The sequence below is a fragment of the Physeter macrocephalus genome, chromosome 11, assembly GCF_002837175.3.
Source record: "Physeter macrocephalus isolate SW-GA chromosome 11, ASM283717v5, whole genome shotgun sequence".
Lineage (NCBI taxonomy): Eukaryota > Metazoa > Chordata > Mammalia > Artiodactyla > Physeteridae > Physeter > Physeter macrocephalus.
The window spans coordinates 48629035-48649664 of NC_041224.1; the positions used below are offsets into that span (position 1 = coordinate 48629035).

General features: G+C 38.4%; 2 protein-coding genes and 1 pseudogene across 6 annotated transcripts in view; 1 reads left to right on the plus strand and 2 right to left on the minus strand.

Moving 5' to 3' along the window:
• The window catches only part of PIGBOS1 (PIGB opposite strand 1), a 6304-nt gene extending 489 nt beyond the window's left edge, over window positions 1-5815 (minus strand). Inside the window, exons 1-2 of one of the 4 annotated variants that reach the window (XM_028496286.2) lie at window positions 5509-5815; window positions 3138-3376 (exon numbers count right to left, since the gene is read on the minus strand). In XM_028496286.2, coding sequence (XP_028352087.1) covers window positions 3157-3321 — 165 coding nt within the window. In that variant the 5' untranslated portion in view covers window positions 3322-3376; window positions 5509-5815 and the 3' untranslated portion in view covers window positions 3138-3156. Of the gene's footprint in view, window positions 1-413; window positions 3377-5508 lie in introns of those variants that run through there. The other 3 variants (XM_024128949.3, XM_024128950.3, XM_055087963.1) reach the window with 3 other exon arrangements.
• Window positions 3383-5502, minus strand: LOC102994168 (methyltransferase-like 26; annotated as a pseudogene).
• A 39-nt stretch (window positions 5816-5854) lies between the features above and the next one.
• Window positions 5855-20630, plus strand: part of PIGB (phosphatidylinositol glycan anchor biosynthesis class B) — a 25835-nt gene continuing 11059 nt past the window's right edge. Inside the window, exons 1-7 of one of the 2 annotated variants that reach the window (XM_055087960.1) lie at window positions 5855-6065; window positions 7722-7855; window positions 8283-8402; window positions 11853-11957; window positions 13748-13878; window positions 16894-17034; window positions 18316-18367. In XM_055087960.1, coding sequence (XP_054943935.1) covers window positions 5933-6065; window positions 7722-7855; window positions 8283-8402; window positions 11853-11957; window positions 13748-13878; window positions 16894-17034; window positions 18316-18367 — 816 coding nt within the window. In that variant the 5' untranslated portion in view covers window positions 5855-5932. The remainder of the gene's footprint in view (window positions 6066-7721; window positions 7856-8282; window positions 8403-11852; window positions 11958-13747; window positions 13879-16893; window positions 17035-18315; window positions 18368-20630) is intronic. The other variant, XM_055087961.1, reaches the window with a different exon arrangement.

Genomic DNA, 20630 nt, shown 5'->3' on the forward strand with positions numbered 1-20630 from the left:
AAAAAAAAAAAAAAAAAAAAAATGAAAGCCCCTAAATCTGCTTTCCCTGGCTCCAATAGTAAATTAGAAGCAATTCATGCAAAAGATTGCAGACATTAATGCCACCTTCAAAGATATGGAGTAGGGCTTCCCTGGTGGCGCAGTGGTTGAGAGTCTGCCTGTCAATGCAGGGGACGTGGGTTCGTGACCCGGTCCGGGAGGATCCCACATGCCGCAGAGCGGCTGGGCCCATGGGCCATGGCCGCTGGGCCTGTGCATCCGGAGCCTGCGCTCCGCAGTGGGAGAGCCCACAATGGTGAGAGGCCCGTGTACCGCAAAAAAAAAAAAAAAAAAAAAAGATATGAAGTGAGGATCCCACATGCCGCAGAGCGGCTGGGCCCATGGGCCATGGCCGCTGGGCCTGTGCATCCGGAGCCTGCGCTCCGCAGTGGGAGAGCCCACAATGGTGAGAGGCCCGTGTACCGCAAAAAAAAAAAAAAAAAAAAAAGATATGAAGTATATGGGGGTGGGTTCTCTCTATATCACCATTCAATTCACCTCTCTGTGCCCTGCAAAAACTAAACAGAAAAAGTTCTAGGGACAGATGGTGATGGTGGTCACATAACAATGTGAATATATTTCATGCCACTGAAATGTACACTTAAAAATGGTAAAAACAGTAAATTTTATGTTAGGTATATTCTACACCACACACACATACTAGATGGATTACGGCAGGAAAAAATGGACTACCTCAACTGCAGCTGCTATTCTGGATGCAGTGTTTTTTTTTTCTCTGACGGTTTTGTTGAGATATAATCCCACACAATAAAGCTTTAAAGTGTACAATTCAGTGGTTTTTAATATATTCACAAAGCTGTCATTGATCACCACTATCTAGTTCCAAAATATTTTCATCATCCTAAAAAGTAACCCTATATCCATTAGCAGTCACTCCCTATCCCTCCTTCCCCTTAGTCCCTGGGAACTACTAGTACACTTTGTTTCTACACATTTGCCTATTCTGGACACATCGTATAGAATCATACAATATATGGCCTCTTGTGCTCAGCTTCTTTCATGTTTTCAAAGTTTATTCATGTTGTAGCACATATCAGTATTTCATTCCTTGTTATAGCTGAGTAATATTCCATAGTGTGGATATACCACAACATGTTTATCCATTCACTGGCTGAGACATTTGGGTTATTTTCACTTTTTGGCTATTATAATAATGATTCTATGAGCATTCATTTACAAATTTTTGTGTAGACATATGTTTTCACTACTATGGGACATAAGTCTAAAAGCAAAATTGCTGGGTCATATGGTATCACTATGTTTATCTTGAGGAACTTCCAAACTGTTTCACAGCAGCTGCACTGTTTTATATCCTCACCAGCAATATATGAGGGTTTCAACTTCTCCACATCCTTGTCAACACTCATTATTTCCCCTTTTTGACTGTACTCATCCTAGTGTATGTGACGCGGCATCTCACTGTGGCTTTGATTTGAATGGTTGCAGTACCTTTACTGGAAAAAACAAAAAACAACTCATTCTCTGGCACTTGGTATGTGACTACCAAACTGACAAACCCATCCTTCTCAAAAGGAGGATCAAAAGCAGTTCAATTTCACATGATGTTAAATAGGATTATCATTCCTTGGATAACAGGATTATATATTCTTGCCTATGGTCACAGGCAGGAATACACTTGACTGTGTATCCTGTGGGAAGAGTCTTTGTCCCTGGCCTCACCTTTGGGCAGGACCTTGTGACATGGTCTAAACCAGCAGACTCTGAGGAGATATTTACAATTCATGTTTCCTTTCAGTCTCTCTCTCTCTTAATCCTAAACTCTGTCATATCCCAGACAGGGGCTACTCCTTGAGCCTGGGGCCCACAATGAGAAGACACACAGACCAGAACTCCAGTCTACCGACAGACAAGCCAAGCCTGTCACACAGTAGATACTTGGTATGTGTTTTAAATTTACATATATTTTTCAGTGTGCATAGAAGAAAAACAGCCTCAAAAGCTCAAACTATTAAAGGTGCTAATTAAATCAATGTATACTGAAAAACAGTAATTTTCACTTTGTTCATTCTGTATTGTTTGGGTTTTTTTAATGAGGTGAACATGTACTACTCTGTAATTTTTTATTTACTTTTTTTTTTAATTACCTATGCTGGTCTCAACATAGTTTAGATTAAGTTACAATGAATTTACTTTTCAAAAAAATCAGTAATAAGAAATGAGTTGATTTAAAGCATTTTGTACATATGTGATTACATTTAAGCTTTCATTGTTAAAGAAATATCAGTTCTTAGTGATTTCCAAAAAACCCTTTAACTATGTGAATAACTTCATAATAAATTAACTCCTCCCTGACCACCATTATAATGCAAATTTGCTTAGTGGGTTAAGTAAACAGAACTGTGGCATGTTTGCCACCCTATGTGACACCACCTACCTTCTCAAAAACCTCCATTTGATCTGAGCCACCCCAATTCTCAATTTACTCCTCCATTCTGCCTGGGATGTGAAAGGGCTGGGATTGAAAGACTATATTAAAGCAGGCTAATGGGGCATCCTGCCTGAAGTTAACTTGGTTAATTTCATCTACAAACACAACTGTAAACAACATTCCCAGCTAGTTTATACAGTCTAGACTGCCAATGTATAGGCTGCATTCCCAGAAAAAAGAAGCTTCAACTAGGAAATAAAATATTCCTTAAGACATTCATTTTTGCTTAAAAGGAAAGTACTAATCTGTCCTGGTGAAAAGACATAAAATGGCAAATAAAAATACAGGAAACATTAAAATTGACAGTGCTATTTTTAAAACTAATTTTAAATCATTATCTATGATTTATTTACACTTAAAATCTATTTTATAACTTTTTTTTTTTTTTTCGGTACACAGGCCTCTCCCATTGCGGAGCACAGGCTCCGGACGCGCAGGCTCAGCGGCCATGGCTCACGGGCCCAGGCGCTCCGCGGCATGTGGGATCTTCCCGGACCGGGGCACGAACCCGTGTCCCCTGAATCGGCAGGCGGACTCTCAACCACTGTGCCACCAGGGAAGCCCTGATAACTTTTTACTAGATTATTTATAGTCAATGTATAATTTCAATGGAACTTTAAGCAATTACAGTTTGACTCCATGTAGTATTAACTTTTCTTCTCTTCTGAGTCTTGTACCAATTTCAACTTTTCTTTTAATTCCTTCTGATCTCTGGAATACTGTTCAAATATTGGTTGATAAATATATATTCCTCCAGTAATTCCAAGGATGCTAGCAAAAAGCAGTTGCAGAAAGGTCAATCTTCCAAACATTTTTTCAACAAACACCACACAGTGCAAGGGTGGTTTCCAGGATATCTCTTCCGATCTGTATACAAAGAAAATAGGAAGCAAAGCAGTAACTTAGCACAGTATCCTTTATAAAGACTTCATGTCACAACTTTGCTCCTGCATGAACAGTATTTTTGTCATAATATGTAAATATGCTTATTGATGTAATTAAACAGGAATCCAGATACATAGTGAATATGAGAAATGACGGTTAGGGGATGGGGTAAGATAAAGCTAAATCCTATTATAGAATGTTTTCAGTGGTTTTAAGATAAAGCTAAATCCTATTATAGAAAGTTCTTTTTTTTTTTTTGGATAGCAGGAAACACTTTATTCCCAGGCTCTCAGCAGCCCTGTGGCCACTGGCTAAGAATCCCCAGTGTGGGAAGGGCCAGTTCCCATAGTCTGGCCCAGGGTGGCAGGGGCTGGTGGTCTGAGTTTGTCCCAGGGACACAAGCATGGCGGAGAAAGGGGGTTACTCTTTCCGGAAAATTAGGCACTTGTTGTTGGCTGGTATGTCCACCATCCTCTCCAGGAGCAGCCCACTGGCCTGGCCCAGGTCCTCCAGAAGGGCTGTATCCCGCAGCCCCCACTCTGGGTTCCTGCATCTGACGGTCAGGTCAAAGTCCATGTTACTCTGGGGAGAAATCTTCCCGTTGATGGCACAGGGCCCATAGGTGATGAGGAGCGCCTTGCGTTTGAGCAGGTGTCCCGCTGCTCTGAAGAGCCCCTCTGTGCAGCTCAGGGGGCTGATGTGCCTCATGTTGATGCAGAGTAGAAGATCCAGAGATTGCGGCAGGATCCCGCCCCACTGCTCCCAATCCCACCTCACGTCCAGATACAGCGGGGCCTTCACGTTGGATAGTCCCTGGGCCTGAGTGGTGGCCAGGATGCTGTCCAGGCAGCTCTGATCCAAGTGGTTCGGCTGCCACTCGGCGTGGGGGAAGGCCCGCCCGAAGTGGGCCGTGTGCTGGCCAGAGCCCAACGCCAGCTCGAGCACGCGGCCACCGCGCACAGCCGCAGCACGCGCAGGATGGGTTCCTTGTTCCGTTCTGCGGCCGCCGCCACCAGCGTCTTTCTAGTCCCGCGCGGCGTGGTCCATTGGCAGTGGTAGTCCAGCGCCGCTGGGCCCATCGGGAGTGGTGGTGCAGTACCGCGGGGCCCGTCGGGAGTCTTCAGTGGTTTTAAATGGATGATTTTTTAAATGGCAATAGTGTGAGAGAGGGGAGAAGCATACTCTTTATGCCTTTAAAGGCATACCAAAACTACTGAAAGAAACAGCCCCCCCAAAAAGTTGAAAGTGATTGCCAATCCCATCTGGAAGTAGGAGAAAGAGATTTCTTACTTTTCATTATTAGCCTTTCTTTACTATTTTATGGTTTTTAGCAATATGTATGATTAAAAACAATTTTAAAAAACAAGCTAAAAGATTTTCTAGTTCCTTTTGATGCTGTAGTAGATACATATTGACATCACCTCTAAGTCATCTGCCATCTATTTTGACAAAAATATAACGGGGATTTGGCTGGTTTTACTTTTAACAATTCAGGAGTTAAGGCTCTAGAACTTCTCAGAAAATTACACTCCTTGCTATAGTCTATAGTCTGTGAGAAGTCCTACAGTTGCAGGAGACCCTAAGCAGATGTTTATGAACGAGGAAAGCAGAGTGAAGAATTTACACGTTTTCTTTATTACAACAATATTTCACAGCCTCCTAAACCAGCTCCCAAGGTCACAAAAATCAACAGGAGCTTAATAATTAGTAGCTTGCTCTTAATATATTGCTAAAATTGTCATTTAAACTAATCGGAGGCGGGGGAGGGGGAGACTGTTTTCTCTTGGACTCTACAGCTAACTGGATAAATGACAACTTCACCAAGCTTGGTTTGGTTTAATGACCGCTAGGTATAAGAAAAGGAAACATTTGCAAGTCAGCTCCTTGGAAAACAGACAATTAAACCACACAAACACGGGAAGGTTCCCCTTCTGCCACTAGCTCGCTAAGTAACCCTGACCAAGTCCTTTAACGTTTGGGGGCCTCATTTCCCACAGACTAAATTACCCCTACCCTGACTACGTCGTTCAACAAACACTTATTGTGAGATCACCCAAAGAGTGCAATGTTACACCAACACTTCCGTTTGTAATGATCATTACTATTATCATTACCACTCAGAGACCTCTGACAGTTCTGCTCTGGCTACGCGCCGCCTCCCGCTTGCCCCCGCAGAGGTGAGATCCGTCTCCTTTCAGCAGTTTCCGGACCGCCAGCCGCAGAGACCACGACGCCAAAGGAGGGCAACAATCCCTCGAGAAAGAAACGTAGACTGGAAAGCAGGGACGAGACCGTGGCGAAGCGCACAATCGTTGCCTGAACATGCAGCACTGCGCCACAGGGACGCTCAGCAGGGACCAGCCGCGGGCGTGGGCGTAACCAAGTTAGCCTTTCCCGGCTACCTCCGCGCCTGCCAGAGACGGCCGCTCGCAAAGGCCAAACTTAGTGGGCGGAAGAGCAACGCGCGCTGCTTCAGCCACCCAGGGCTGGGGACGGTGGCCGCTGGCTGTCCCCAGCAGACCGCGAAGCAGATGCAGGATGGAGCGAGACGGCGGCGGCGGCAGCCTCTTTTTCCGTGGTCTCCAGAACCGCTCCCACGAGAAAATGAAGCTGCGAACGAGAAAGTCCACCTTGTACCTCAGCCAGCAGAAGAGCACTGGGTGCGGCGGAGGTGAGTGAGTGGGTGTGGAAGACGAGCGGAGTGGCGGTGGCGGGAAATCGCCGACACTGAGCGAGGGCTCCATCTGCTGGGGGTGGGGGGGCCGTGGGCAGGGGGCAAGAAATCGCTTGCTCTCGAGACGGGATCCTCGATCCCTGTCGCTTGCGCGGCAGTGTATTCTGCATTATTTTGTGCCGTCCTCCCCGCAGCCATGTGAAGTGAGTAGGCATGCTGTGGCCATCCCCTTTTCAGAGAGGGGGTCGCCAACCTGGCCCAGTGTTCCCGAGGTTTCGTAGCTACGGAGGGGCTGATTCCTGGAGTGGGACCAGGTCTGACCCCCGCCGCACTGCTTTTTCTTCACTGCCCCCTCCACCTTTTCTTTGGTCCTGATATAATGTTGACAGGAGAAAAATCATCCCAGCAAGTGGGATTTTGATCTGTCAGAGGGGGTATTTACTATAAAGATGGGCTCCTCATTCATTAAGTATTTATTGTGCGCCTTTTATGTGCCAAGTGAGGTTGTTCAAGGGCCTGTTCTGAGTACAGTTTCTTCTGCCTGAGTCCACGGACTAAAGAGGAGGAAAGGAAAGAACAACAAGGTTTTCTGACAGCAGATACAGTGCAGTCGGGAGGTTTCTGAAAGATGAAAGTTCAGAAGGGGCATGTATGTGGTGTTGAACGTACCAGTTGTCTGAGAAACATTTAAAATGTGTTCCTGTAGAAGAAGGAAGGAGAGTGGCAGGAACCCGGAATGATAGCAAAGACTCACAGTGGATCAGAGGCAGGTTGCAAACTCAAGTTCTCAGGAGGCCGGACAGGCAAGGCTAAATATTATATACATAAGAAGTCAAAGCACCCTATATCTTCAGTACCAGCCAGTTGTTCCCAGTTGAGCTCTGTATTGCCACATCTTAAAAGAGTTTTGATATGCTGCAATACAGATGTTAATATAAAACCTGATTTTTAAATGTTGGCAACTAAATTCACATTAAAAAAAATATTGTCTACAGGTAGTCCATTTGTGATTAAGAGCAGGGCTTTGGAGTCAACATACAGACCCGGTTTTGAATCCTGTTTAGTTAATTTACAACCGTTTGACTTGGGAGAAGGCAGTTTAACTTCTGAGCCTCAGTTTCCTCGTATATTAAATAGGGCTAATGATATTTTCCCCATAGCAATGAGGACTAAATGAGATAGCGCATGTAAAGGAACGAACTCAGTGCCTAGCATATAGAAAGTATCAGTAAGGACTATTTTAAAATGTATAGAGGACCATTTTATATGCTAGTATATACACATTATACAAAGTGTCGCTTCCTATGTTAGTAATTTGTCAGCTGGTTTCTTTCATTAGATATACATATAGGATAACCTAATTAGCCTAAGGCCTTAGTTAACCCAATCTTTTTCAAAATGTATCTTAATATTCTCTTTATATTAATAAGTTGCCAGAAAGATTGGTGAGGCTCTGGCCCTTGTCTAACTTTCCGCCCAGGTCTGCTTTGAGAGTAGTGTGGAAGGGCCAGAGTTCACCACTGCTTTAACAGAGCCTGAGCAAGGGGCCAACCAGAGCAGCACATTTTAGTTCCCCAAGTGGAATTTGCCTGACTTTTGTGCTACAATTACCTGTTTGTTCATTTTTGTTGTTGTTTTTTTGTTTTTTTTCAGATCTTCTTGGTGAAAACATTTATCTGGTCTTGTTTACCATAGCATTACGAATATGTAACTGCTTTTTAGTCCAGACAAGTTTTGTTCCAGATGAATACTGGCAGTCTCTTGAAGTTGCACATCACATGGTTTTCAAATATCCTTTGTAGTTTCTTTTCTGGACTAGAAATGTGTATTCATCTTAGGAATTGTGTCAGCTCCATGACATATTTTCAATAAATTTTCCATATTTTCTCCAAATAATTTTAACTTATAAAAGTGTGCCATTATTTTACACTAATATTTCTTCTATATCTTTCTTTGATGTTAGTGTACCTGACTCAGGCTTTAGCATATATTCCCAAAGGGTTCAGTAATGTGGAGGATATAGATGAAGTAAAAAATACATTCCTGCTTTGAAGAAGTTAACAGTTTAGTTGGCCAACTGCATTTTTACTTCAGATATCCAGTGTAAAATACTATTTTTTTAAGCTTCTTTGCCAAAAAATAAAAGTGTTTTATATATAGAACTGAAAAGAGGTTTTGTTTCAGTGCTATTTAACATTAGTCCTTAATATTACTAATTATGGTTATTTGACTTGGGAATGGACAGAAAGATTGAGGGGTTACACTTACCCCTTAATCTTTGCAAGCATATACAAGATTCTGCACCTTTTGGGGAAAGATAGTGTTCAGTTGCTGGTAAGTTTAAATAAAAGTAATCAAAATAGTCATTAACAGATTTATTCCATCCCTTTTTTAAGGTTAATGTATATTAACTAAATGATAATATTGGTATCATGAAGTTTGTTTTTAAAAGACTACTGTTGCTAAACTCAGACCGCATCTGGGAAGCCCAGGGTTCAAAGACATACTGTGATGTGTAACTGTTCAATATGTGCTAAAACATAAGACTGAGCATGAAAGCGTTCTGCTGTGAGCAATCCTGTTAAGATATACAGATTCTCAGAATGACTACATTATATATTATTTGTACTTTAGAAGTAAATTTCCTTCATAAAAGGATCACTTAAGAGCAGTGTTGTATCTTGCTTTTTTTAACTTGTGAGCAGAAGATCATGTTATATGAGTCTATGAAGACTGGACTAAATACACGTAAACCCACTCGGGATTTAGTGTTGAAATTTAAAATTAGGAAAATTAATTTGACAAAAATATAGTGATATATACAATAATTGTGCTATGTAGTAATTAGTGAGCAGGGTTGTAATCCCTAGATCATGAATTTCTGGGGTCAGTCGCCAGGAGAGGATACAAAAGAAGAACTAAAGGTGCAAAAGTTTTTCTAACCTCAATCTAAATATCTTTAAGCTATCATCAAGTTGGACTCAGAAGTTTGGGCCTTCCCCATTTTCTGTTAGGGAAGTGGCCCAGAATTCCAAAGGCAGTCTAAATCCTGAAGGGTTTTTTGAAGCCTGGAAAGACACTGAGGTTCTAGAGTTTTGGTTTTTGTTTTGTTTTGCTTTTCTTAGGCTGTACTGTACCCTCCCCTTTGCCACGATATTTGATTATCCATTATTGAGAAACAGGGCCATATCAGTAAAATTGATGCTTCACTTGGGAATATCACAGGGAAGGAAAACTGAGAGCAGTAGCAGGGTTTCTCCCATTAACACAGGTAGAAGTTAGGAACTATGAATTCTCTTTCCTTCTCTCAGGGCTACCCACTAGCTTCTAGATCAAGAAGGATATTCATAAAGACTCGAAACAGGGCAAATATATATAATATCCCAGAAAGTAGGTTATATTATGAATGAAGGAGTCTTCAAGATAGAAAAACTTCCTATTCCTTCACGATCTATCCACTGCCCTCAACCTGTAGCTGACCCACCTGGCCATTTTGTGATTTAAAGGAAACCTCCTCTCGTCCCCATCCTACCCCACTCCAATACCCGTCCATCCCCCCAAAAACCTCTACCCTACCTGGAACTTAAGCAGATAGAGAACCATTATGATGCTATCAGTCAGTCATTCACACTCTCATATTGATTATTTTTAAATATAGATTATACAATTTTGAAACTAGAAGGGGTCAGAGAAGTGACGAAGAAAATAGACCAAAGTCACAGCATGTTAAAAGCTAAAACTAGATCCTAGGTCTACTTATTTACAGCCTAGTGTTCTTTCCAGATAGCTTCTCTCTAAACTGCATAAGGTGTGTGAAAAGAACTAGGGATGGCTTAAAGCTCTGCTGTCCAATATGGTAACCACTAGCCACCTGTGGCTACTGAAGACTTGAAATGCAGCTAGTCCAAATTGAGAAGTGCTATTAGTGTAAAACACATACCAGACGTCAAAGAAATAGTACAAAATAAGAATGTGAACTATTTCTGTAACTTTTATATAGATTAAATGTTGAAATGATATTTTAGATATAATGAGTTAAACAAAAGCACTAAGATTAATTTTACCTGTTATTTTTTTTTTACTTTTTAATTTGACTACTATAAAATTTAAAATTCGGTATGTGGCTCACATTGCATTTCTACTGGACAGCGCTGGCTTAGACTATGTGAGAAGAAAGAGGGATAAGAAGGGAGACCTGTGGGAGTACCACAGCGGGGGCTTTGAACAGTCAGGAGATGGCAACGAGGGCATGTGGCTCCTAGAGCTTAAGGGAGGAGGATCTTAAAGAGCAGCAGTGTATAAAGGTAAGCTGCCAACACAGGCCTCACCTTCAGGGTTTACCCCTGGCATGTTCCTTCTCCTCTTTACCCCACTGCCCTAGTTTTTATTTTCCAGAAGCCATGTGTAACTGTTTAATTCTTGTCAGGTCCATATAACCTGGAAAATAATGATATCTTAAAAGTCTGGAGAGACTGCTACTAACTGGGAATTTACAACTCCACTTATTTTTGTGTTGAGCTAAAATGTACCTTCTCTTAAATTCAAGATTTCTACATGACAACCCTTCAAAAAAGTTTTATTTATCCAGGATAAATATCTCCAGTTCTAAACCTCATAATCAGATAATGTCCTTTAAACATCTTTTAATTTATTAATGTCCATCTTAAAATGTGGGTCTCGAAACTGAACACAATGCAGGGCAAACAGAAGGTGAGTACAGAGGTGCCTTTTACTGTATTTTACAGTGCACAGTTTAAGTGGAATTATGAAGTACAATGTACCTTTAACTCTAAGATTTAAACATTTATTTACAGATTATTGATAAAGGACGTAAAGCTAAAGTGTTAGAAGCCACTGACAACTGAAAGTAAAGCAGCTCTAATTATAATGTAAAATTAGTGAAGTCTGATCCAACAAAAATACAGATTTACCTATAAATTTTTAGAAACACATCTTTTGAACAAACTAAAATTAAGTTGTGATCTACCAGCAAGTGTTACTTTGTTAATATTAACTCTGACATTTTAAAACTCAAAGATGCTAATGTATAACAATAGAATCATTAACTGTAATTAAGTTATAATACATTTACTCTTTCTTTTTACTCTTAAATTTATTCTTTAGTGTCATCTGACTGGATACCATGTTTCTGTAATTATAGATTACTTAAAGCTTTAAAAAAAAGTAACATTATTTTATTATCTATATTGTAGGATAGGGGAGCAATGTAACTTAGTAGCTAAGAGCTTTGGAGTCAGGCAGACTTGGGTTTGAATCTTGACTTCCACACTAACTAGCTCTGCAGCCTTGGGGAAATTACTTAACCTCTCTGTGCCTCAGTTTTCTCATTTATAAAACAGTACCCGTTACAAGCACTGAATCAGCTGACATACATAAAGTACTTAGTATGATACTTAGCATATAGTACGGTAAATGTTTCATAAAAAATTACCTACTGTTATGCTACTGAAAAGAACTACATGTGCTTCTAAAATAGAACCTTCACACAATGAAATGGTCTGCTGGCTATTTAAAATTAGTGGTGTTGTAATATATATCTATTACAGAGAGAATGAGAATGAGAAAACTACCTTTTGGTATTCCCATGAAAATTAATGTAATTTTTAAGGTATAAATTATTTTTGCATAAGAATAGAATAATACATTTTTTTTAACTAAGAATGGCTTTCGATTGATAGTTGGGTCAGCTTGTTGATTTCTTATGATTTTAAAGTATGAACCAACGATGTTTTTAATCTCTCTTTTTTTTTTTAACTAATGAAGATTTGGATTCCTAGACTTGCCCAAGCACTTCTGTCCGCTATAGCAGACTTGAGGCTTTACTCATTAATGAAGCAACTAGAAAATCAGCAAGTGGCAAGATGGGTGGTAAGTCCTAAACACTTTAGAAATTGTATGTCAGTTACTTCATTCCTACAAGCATGAAGCACATGAACAGGTCAATATGATTGATTCCCGAAACAGTTTCAGAAGATAATTTGTACAACTTTATAGAGGTACTTCCATAATTAAGAACAGTAAAATGCAAGTGGACATGCTATCTCTCTCCTTCTGAATGAGCCCTAGGTGGCAGAAGCCACTGATACCCTCCAACACTATGAGAGGCTAAACCCTAGGACCCAGCCTTGGGAAGCACCATGACTCAGAACTGAGTCCTTGCCTCACTTTCCATAATATTCAGTAGGAATAGTTCTAAACCACTGCCTACCTCACAGATCACCTCAGCTGTTTACAACCCTTGTTCACTCTTCCTCCAGCTACCTGAGACATATCTTTTCACTGATCCACTCTTTCTCTTCTGGCTAGAATGGTAGAAATAGCTGGACTTTGTAAGAGAGAGAATGTGGTATAGAAGACTGTCTTTTGTCATTTGGCTCATTTCACAGTGGGAAGATAGATTCTCAAACTCCCATTCAAATCTTGAATGGATTTTCCCATTTAAACCATAAGTTAGCTTATATGAGCCAACTTAGAAATCTTACTACCTTTTTTATATTTCTGTTAGCAAATATGTTCCAAATTCCAAGTAACCAATGTACCAACACATTTCTGAAATATTGTTATTAATAAATATTAACAATTTATTAATAGGACATATTTCTGCAGGTAGTGTGATTTGCATTAAAAAGACAGATTGCTTCAGCGATTGAGTCCTTGATAATTGATTCAAGGATTAAGTCAATCTCTTTAATTTGTGCTTATACACACTGTCAAAGGCTGAACCTAAAATGGCAAAGGCATAATGCCTTTGAAATCCTTCCTCCAAAGTAGCAGCACCAGGATCTTCTAGCTCAGGAAGAGCCTTCAACTTCCCAAAAATTGGGAACATATTTTAAAGTCTGTATTTGAAGAGATAGGAAGCTGGTATGACATTTAATACCCTTGCACCAACTAATAAGTTTCTTTTAAGGCATTTGTTTTGTAGACTGAATGATGCTTCTGTTTGCATGTTCTACCAAAAAGTGGTTTATTAATTTAGTCAATTTCCAAATTAAAATTTCATGAAGTTTCCTGATACTCATGATTTTTTCTCTTACGTTGTCTTAAATTTTCTACCAAGAAATAGCATAACATTCCAACCAAGGTCAATAAAAATCAAAGTACTTGTCAGTAATTTTAAAACAATTTGAGGAATACTGATTGTGAGACTCTAGTTATGAATTTCAATCTTCTCTGAACTCTACCATCAAAGAATCTGTGTTTTATGTCTTTTATTAGTGTGAAGTGAGATTTAAATCAAATGCAATGCCACAAAAATGTACCTGAGGGCTTCCCTGGTGGCGCAGTGGTTGAGACTCCGCCTGCCGATGCAGGGGACACAGGTTCGTGCCCTGGTCCGGGAAGATCCCACATGCCGCGGAGCGGCTAGGCCCGTGAGCCATGGCCGCTGAGCCTGCGCGTCCGGAGCCTGTGCTCCGCAACGCGAGAGGCCCCAGTACCGCAAAAAAAAAAAAAAAAAATAAAGTACCTGAAACTATAAACTTCTTAACTTTAACAAATACAGACCTGGTATCATAGATGTGCTTGATATAACGTCTTAAAAACAATGTTTGGACATGCCCACTTTTAACATTATTTAGACTTGCTTGCTATTTTCCTTAGAATACTAAGCTTTTCCATTTCCCACTCCATATACGTTTGCTTATAATTGTTCTTAGTTTTTTTGCCAGTTATGCTCTTGGTTCACGTGGTATTGCTGTACCAGAACTCTTACAAACACCATGGAAACTGTTCTCACTATAATTGCTCTTTTCTACTATCCTTTGGAAGGTTCAAAGTTTATGAACAGGTGAGTAACAGTACTGTTATAATTATGTACAAAACTCTAAAGCATGCTTTTGAAAAATCTTAAATTATCAATATATTGCAATGTCCAGTGGACCCCCTAATGCTCATGAAGGCTATTAGAACCACAAATTCACAGCTGATGTATTTATTATAGCAGGAAAGAGATATACTCAAACCAGATAATTAAGGAGAGTTTAATAAAAGGACTGTTTACAAAGGTGTAAACAATGTTTGGAAAAGCTAATAAGGGGATACCATAGTACCCAAGGGCTAGTCACAACAGGAAGTTTCAATTACCCTTTGGCCCCAAGGAGCAAGGAGAGGAAAAGTTACTGAAATCCACAGAGCTGTAACTTTGAGAGGACCCCAACAGGAGAGGGGCACAGCCAGCCTTTAACCATAGCAAGGAAAGAGCAGGATGAATAAAATACCCTGACTCTTCTGCCCTGCTGTTAACCAATACTAATGAGAAGCCAAAAAGCAAGATAGCCCATTGATAATAGTCCATAAAGGTCAGCCTCCCTGCACACTGAGCAGGTGGAAGAGTAGAGAGCAGATCTGGATGGGCAAATAAAAAACATATGGACCTGGTTTGGGTTTATATAAATTGGTATAAAATACCAAGCAAAGGGAACATGAGAAAAGGCACAGAGCTATAAAAGGGCTTCATTGTATTCTGGGCAGGTTGTCCAGAGGAGCTAATGTGTGGTAGGATGTGTGGGAGAAGAGAAGAATGAGGGATGAGGCTAGAATGGAACTTTGCCTTTCTCCAGAATTTGGACTTTATAGGTAGCAGGTTACCACTGGTGGCTTTCGAGAAGCATGACATAATCTGATTTAGAAATAATTCTCTTGTAGTAACAGTATTTAGGATATACCGAAAGGGAGTAAGCCAGAAAATTTGGGAATCTAGTTAAGAAAATTTGGGAATCTAGTATCCATTCTCCCTTATATGTAAGGTTTTTGGGAGGATCAAATCAAATAAGATCAATTATTTCTGCATTAGACTCTCGACTGCAAGAATAGGCATTCACTTAAGCTACCTACAGATGAGGATATCTAAACATTGATTTCTATCAAATGAGAATAATACAACAGCTCTCAAGAATTAAATGAGACTCTATGGACAGTATACAGTGTATAGCACATGGCCTATTACAAAGGAAGTGTTCAGTAAGTACTGATGATTGACAATGATATTAAGTAATATTTCTGGGAAATTAAAAAAAAAAGATTATAAAAAAGATTCCAAACAAGTGACACAACTGTGAAAAGATTCTAGAATATTGAGAGGACTTGATGTAAAATGATGGCAATGAGAATGGGGAGGAAACACAGTGGATGTGTGGGATGAAAAGTTTCTATTTAAGGTGACTCGAAATTTTAAGACTGAGAAACTGAGTGATACTATTAAACATTAGACACTAAACAGGTTTGAGAGAAAGGTGTGGAGCTTATTTCATACAGTTTGATTTTGAATGCCAGTAAGAAATTTATGTAGAAATATTCAGAAAGGAGTAAGAAATCCAAGTCTGAAAATTTGGAGTGAGGTTAGGTAGGCCTAGATATATCTGGGCATCCCCTAGGTAGTTTCACTATGGCAGAATTTGCAATTAGGCTGTCTGCAAGTCAAAGATTATAAAAAAGATTCCAAACAAGTGACACAACTGTGAAAAGATTCTAGAATATTGAGAGGACTTGATGTAAAATGATGGCAATGAGAATGGGGAGGAAACACAGTGGATGTGTGGGATGAAAAGTTTCTATTTAAGGTGACTCGAAATTTTAAGACTGAGAAACTGAGTGATACTATTAAACATTAGACACTAAACAGGTTTGAGAGAAAGGTGTGGAGCTTATTTCATACAGTTTGATTTTGAATGCCAGTAAGAAATTTATGTAGAAATATTCAGAAAGGAGTAAGAAATCCAAGTCTGAAAATTTGGAGTGAGGTTAGGTAGGCCTAGATATATCTGGGCATCCCCTAGGTAGTTTCACTATGGCAGAATTTGCAATTAGGCTGTCTGCAAGTCAGACCAAGCCACAAATGTTTTATTTCACCTACACAGTGTTTGTTTTTTAACTACTTGGCAAAGTTTTTAAATTGGGAGATCTTACCTAAAATCTGTATTTCTAGCTTCTCTTGAAAAAAAATGTAAGGCCTGTTAACATTTTGGGCCAGGATTCCTTCATGACGATATCAGAGCCCCCATGCAGCCAATATCACACATTTTTTATTACTTATCTGGTCTCTGTAAGCATTTGAACTTGAAATCCCTGCTCTTACATCTTCACCAACATTGAGAATTTATTTATAGTTACTTATTAGTTAATAGGTATGTAATAGTACCATAAAGTTGTTTTATTTTGCCACTGTCTGTAGTCCTCATGATTAAATTATCAGGTGCTCGCCTTCAACCCTTTATTGAGAGAAGTCCTAATAGTAAAAACCCACATTTTTATCCATGATCATATAGGTTTTTATAAGTAAGCTTTTTTAAAAAAAATCAGGTGTATATACACATCTTTCAGTTGGACAAAATTACCAGCTTACGTTCAAAACAAAACCACATGTGCCCAGAAGCCCATCATTGCCTAAATAAACCCAATGTTTCTTTAAAGGAGCTTTTTTTTTTTAACCTTATAAAATGGGGACTGTCTTTTATCTCTTTAGGAGAGACTTGGTCATTTTTCCACCAGGAAAGCAATTGGCAGAGTTGTATGGTTAAAAGGTGGTATACCTTTCAGTAAACAAGATAAACATTAGGACACAGAATAACTTCTTACTTGAAAATACTAGAATATTAAAGCTGTAAAAGACCTTACATATTACCTCTCCTTATGGATGAGAAAAATTAAGAGCCAGAAGTTTAAGTAACTTCCCCAAGTTCACATAGCTATTTATACCAAAAGGAAAATGCTCTCATTTTTTTTTTAATGTTATACCACAGCTTAAATAGATAACTTCTGAACTCATTTCCTAGTTGTCTTGACAATACCTTTTCCTTGCTTATAGTGTCAAGTACTCATCCCTGGTGGCACTTGCCTTTATAATTCGTCCCACAGCTGTTATTCTGTGGATACCTTTGCTGTTCAGACATTTTTGGCAAGAACAGAGAAAGCTTGATCTTATTCTACATCAGTTTTTACCTGTAGGGTAAGTATGAGTACAATCCATCTATTAATTTTAATCACCTATAAATTATAAATTATGAACAAGATTTTACATCTTTTAGTCAGTTACATCTTCTAAAGTCAATAAGAATTGTCAGACCAAGGAAACATAGTATTTCCAATTTTACATTTTATATTTTTATTTGTGATTCTAAAGTATTTTTATTTGCTTAAATGAGGATCTTGGCAATTTTTCTAAATTAGAACTTTCCTATGCTTTATTTCTTAAATATTTTTCGAATACATTTTAGAGATACTTGATTCCTTCACATTTGTATGGGGCTTTATAATATATGTGTTCACATATTACCTAATTTTCACAATTCTTGGATCTAGGCAATGTAGGTGTTTTCACTTCGTGATACAGAAAATGGAGGGCTTGGTGAAATTAAAAATGAATTAGCCAGTGTCACTGGGTTGATTGCTCTGATGGAAATGGGATTGAAACCCAGGTCCTCTTTACATTTTGAGCTCCTAGGATCAGAATTATCCCAGGTATCTAGTGGAATATCCAAAATAATTATTTATTGAAGGGATGAATACGTTTTGACTCTTAAAACAGTGATCTTTTAATATACTAGTATTCACTCTGTACAGGTTATTTTTGGTAGCTATTAAAAAAGGACAAAATCATCCGGTGGCTAAGTTGCCAGTGTTGTCATTTCTCAGATTTATTAGCATTGTTTTGGAAGTAATGCATTCATTCAGCAAATATTTATTTAATCCTAGTATGTGCTAGGTGTCATGCCAGATGCTGGAGATAACAGCAATTTAACAAAATAAAGTCCGTTCCTTCATGAAGTATACATTCTAGTGGGGGGGAGACAGCTAGAAACATATGATTAACATGTTTCTCAAATGACAATAAGTGCTATAGGGAAAAATCATGAGAGCCTGCAGATTAAATTACAGCCCCAGTCAATATCCTGACAAGTTATGAGACCTTGAGTCAGAGACACCCAGTTAAGCTGTGCCTGGATTCTTGACCCACAGAAACTGAGATAATAAATGTTCATAGTTTTTGGTTACCACATTTTGGGGTAATTTGTCATGCAGCAATAGATAATACAGTTTGTTACCTTTAAAAAGTTTGCTTAAATACAGCTTCTCTCAATGAAAGATCTTTCAAAATGATATTCAGTTGGTAAAACTTTTAAAGCATTTTTAAACTGGCTTTTGATGCAGGGCACTTGCAAAGCCATATGCCACTGTTGGATTTTCAGCAAGTTCAGAATGTTAATCACCCTTTTATTTTGTTTTTCAGATTTTTCACTTTGAGTTTCTCTCTGATAATTGATCGTATTTTTTTTGGTCAAGTAAGTAAAAATATGTTTTTTAATTAAAAAAAACTATTTTAATGTAATCATTTATTACACTAAAAACTCAACCTTACTTTTTAATCCATGAATATTTGGGAGCATAAGCAAATCATTTTTTTAATGATATGGGATATATTAGAAAAAAACTACTAGCATATGCCTTTGGTTCACTTTGCTGTGCTTTCTATATAACAGAATTGTATATTCCTAATTGAAGTTCAAGAATCCATTTTCAGGCATTTTTGTCAGGTTTGAACATTTTTGTCAGGTTTGTAACAATAAAGGTTAATTTTTAAATGATTTTAATTGACCTCAATTATTCAGAATTCAAATTAACCAGAATATTCTTTAAGCATCTGATTTAGCATTTTAATCTTATGACTATTGGTAATGCCTTTGGTTGTTTTTAAGTTCCCTGTTTTTAAGTCACTTATGGGTTCTGGAATCAGATGCCACTGTCTGAAGCCTAGTGCCCTCATTATTAGCTGTAAGACCTTGGACAAGTTGTGTATCTTTCTTGCCAGTTTCCTTATCTGGAAATAATCATGATACCTGTCTCTTACGGTTGGAAGATTAAATGAAATAGTACATGTAAAATGCTTACAACATTGCATGGCACAAGTGAGCCCTTAATGTTAGCTGCTGCTGTTACTACCTACTTTATGCTATAATTCAAACTGCAATGTTTTCAATGCTTTATCTTAATAGGTAATGTCTGATGCCATACGGTAGAACAGTAAAAATTTTAATATGGGTACCAAACACATATACTCACAAAAATTATTTTTAAGGATTCTCTTTATGTCCAGTTGTATGTAAAACTTAACACTGTCATAACATTTATTCATACTTTCTTGAATCTCAAGAACCTAGTATTTCACAAATTAACAAAAAACACATTAATACTTAGAACATAAAAAAATTAATAAAGAATGATTTCATTGTTATTACAAATGACAATGAAAACACAACTATACAAAATCTATGGGATGCAGCAGAAGCAGTTCTTAGATGGAAGTTCACCGTGATACAGCCCTTCCTCAAAAAACAAGAAAAATCTCAAATAAACAACTTAACCTTACCACTTAAAAGAATTAGAAAAAGAAGAACAAACAAAACCTAAAGTCAGCAGAAGGAAGGAAATAATAAAGGTTAGAGAGAAAATAAATAAAATAGAGATTTAAAAAAAATAGAAAAAAATCAATAAAACCAACAGCTGGTTCTTTGAAAGGGTAAACAAGATCGACAAACCTCTGGCCAGGCTCACCAAGAAGAAAAGAGAGAGAACCCAAATAAACAGAATAAGAAATGAAAGGGGAGACATAACAACCGATACCACAGAAATACAAAAAACTATAAGGGAATACTATGAACAATTATATGCCAACAAAATTCGGCAACCTAGAAGAAATGGACAAATTTCTAGAAACATTCAGCCCACCAAAACTGAATCAAGAAGAAAGAGACCTACTGTATAGCACAGGGAACTCTACTCAGTGCTCTGTGGTGACCTAAATGGGAAGGAAATCCAAAAAAGAGGATATATGTATATGTATAGCTGATTCACTTTGCTGTACAGTAGAAACTAACACAACGTTGTAAAGCAACTATACTCCAATAAAAATTTAAAAAAAAAAGAAGAAATAGATAATTTGGACAGACCAATCACTAGAGGTGAAACAATCTGTAATTTTAAAACTTCCTACAAACAAAAGTCCAGGACCAGATGGCTTCACAGGCAAATTCTATCGAACATACAAAGAAGAGCTTACACTGATCCTTCTCAAACTCTTCCAAAAAATTGAAGAGGGAACACTCCCAAAGTTAGTCTATGAAGACATCATCACCCTGATACCAAAACCAGACAAAGACACCACCAAAAAAGACAATTACAGGGCAATATTTTTGATAAATATAGATGCAAAAATTCTCAACAAAATATTAGCAAACCAAATCCAACAACACATAAAAAAGATCATACCACAACCAAGTGGGATTCATCCCAAGTTCACAAGGATGGTTCAACATATGCAAATCAATGTGATACACCACATAAACAAAAGACAGAAACCACATGATCATCCCAATAGATGCAGAAAAATCATCTGACAAAATTCAACATCCATTGCTGATAAAAAAAAACTCTTACCAAAGTGGGTATAGAGGGAACACATCTCAACATAATAAAAGCTATTTATGACAAACCCACAGCCAATATAATACTCAATGGTGAAAAGCTGAAAGCCTTCCCGCTAAAATC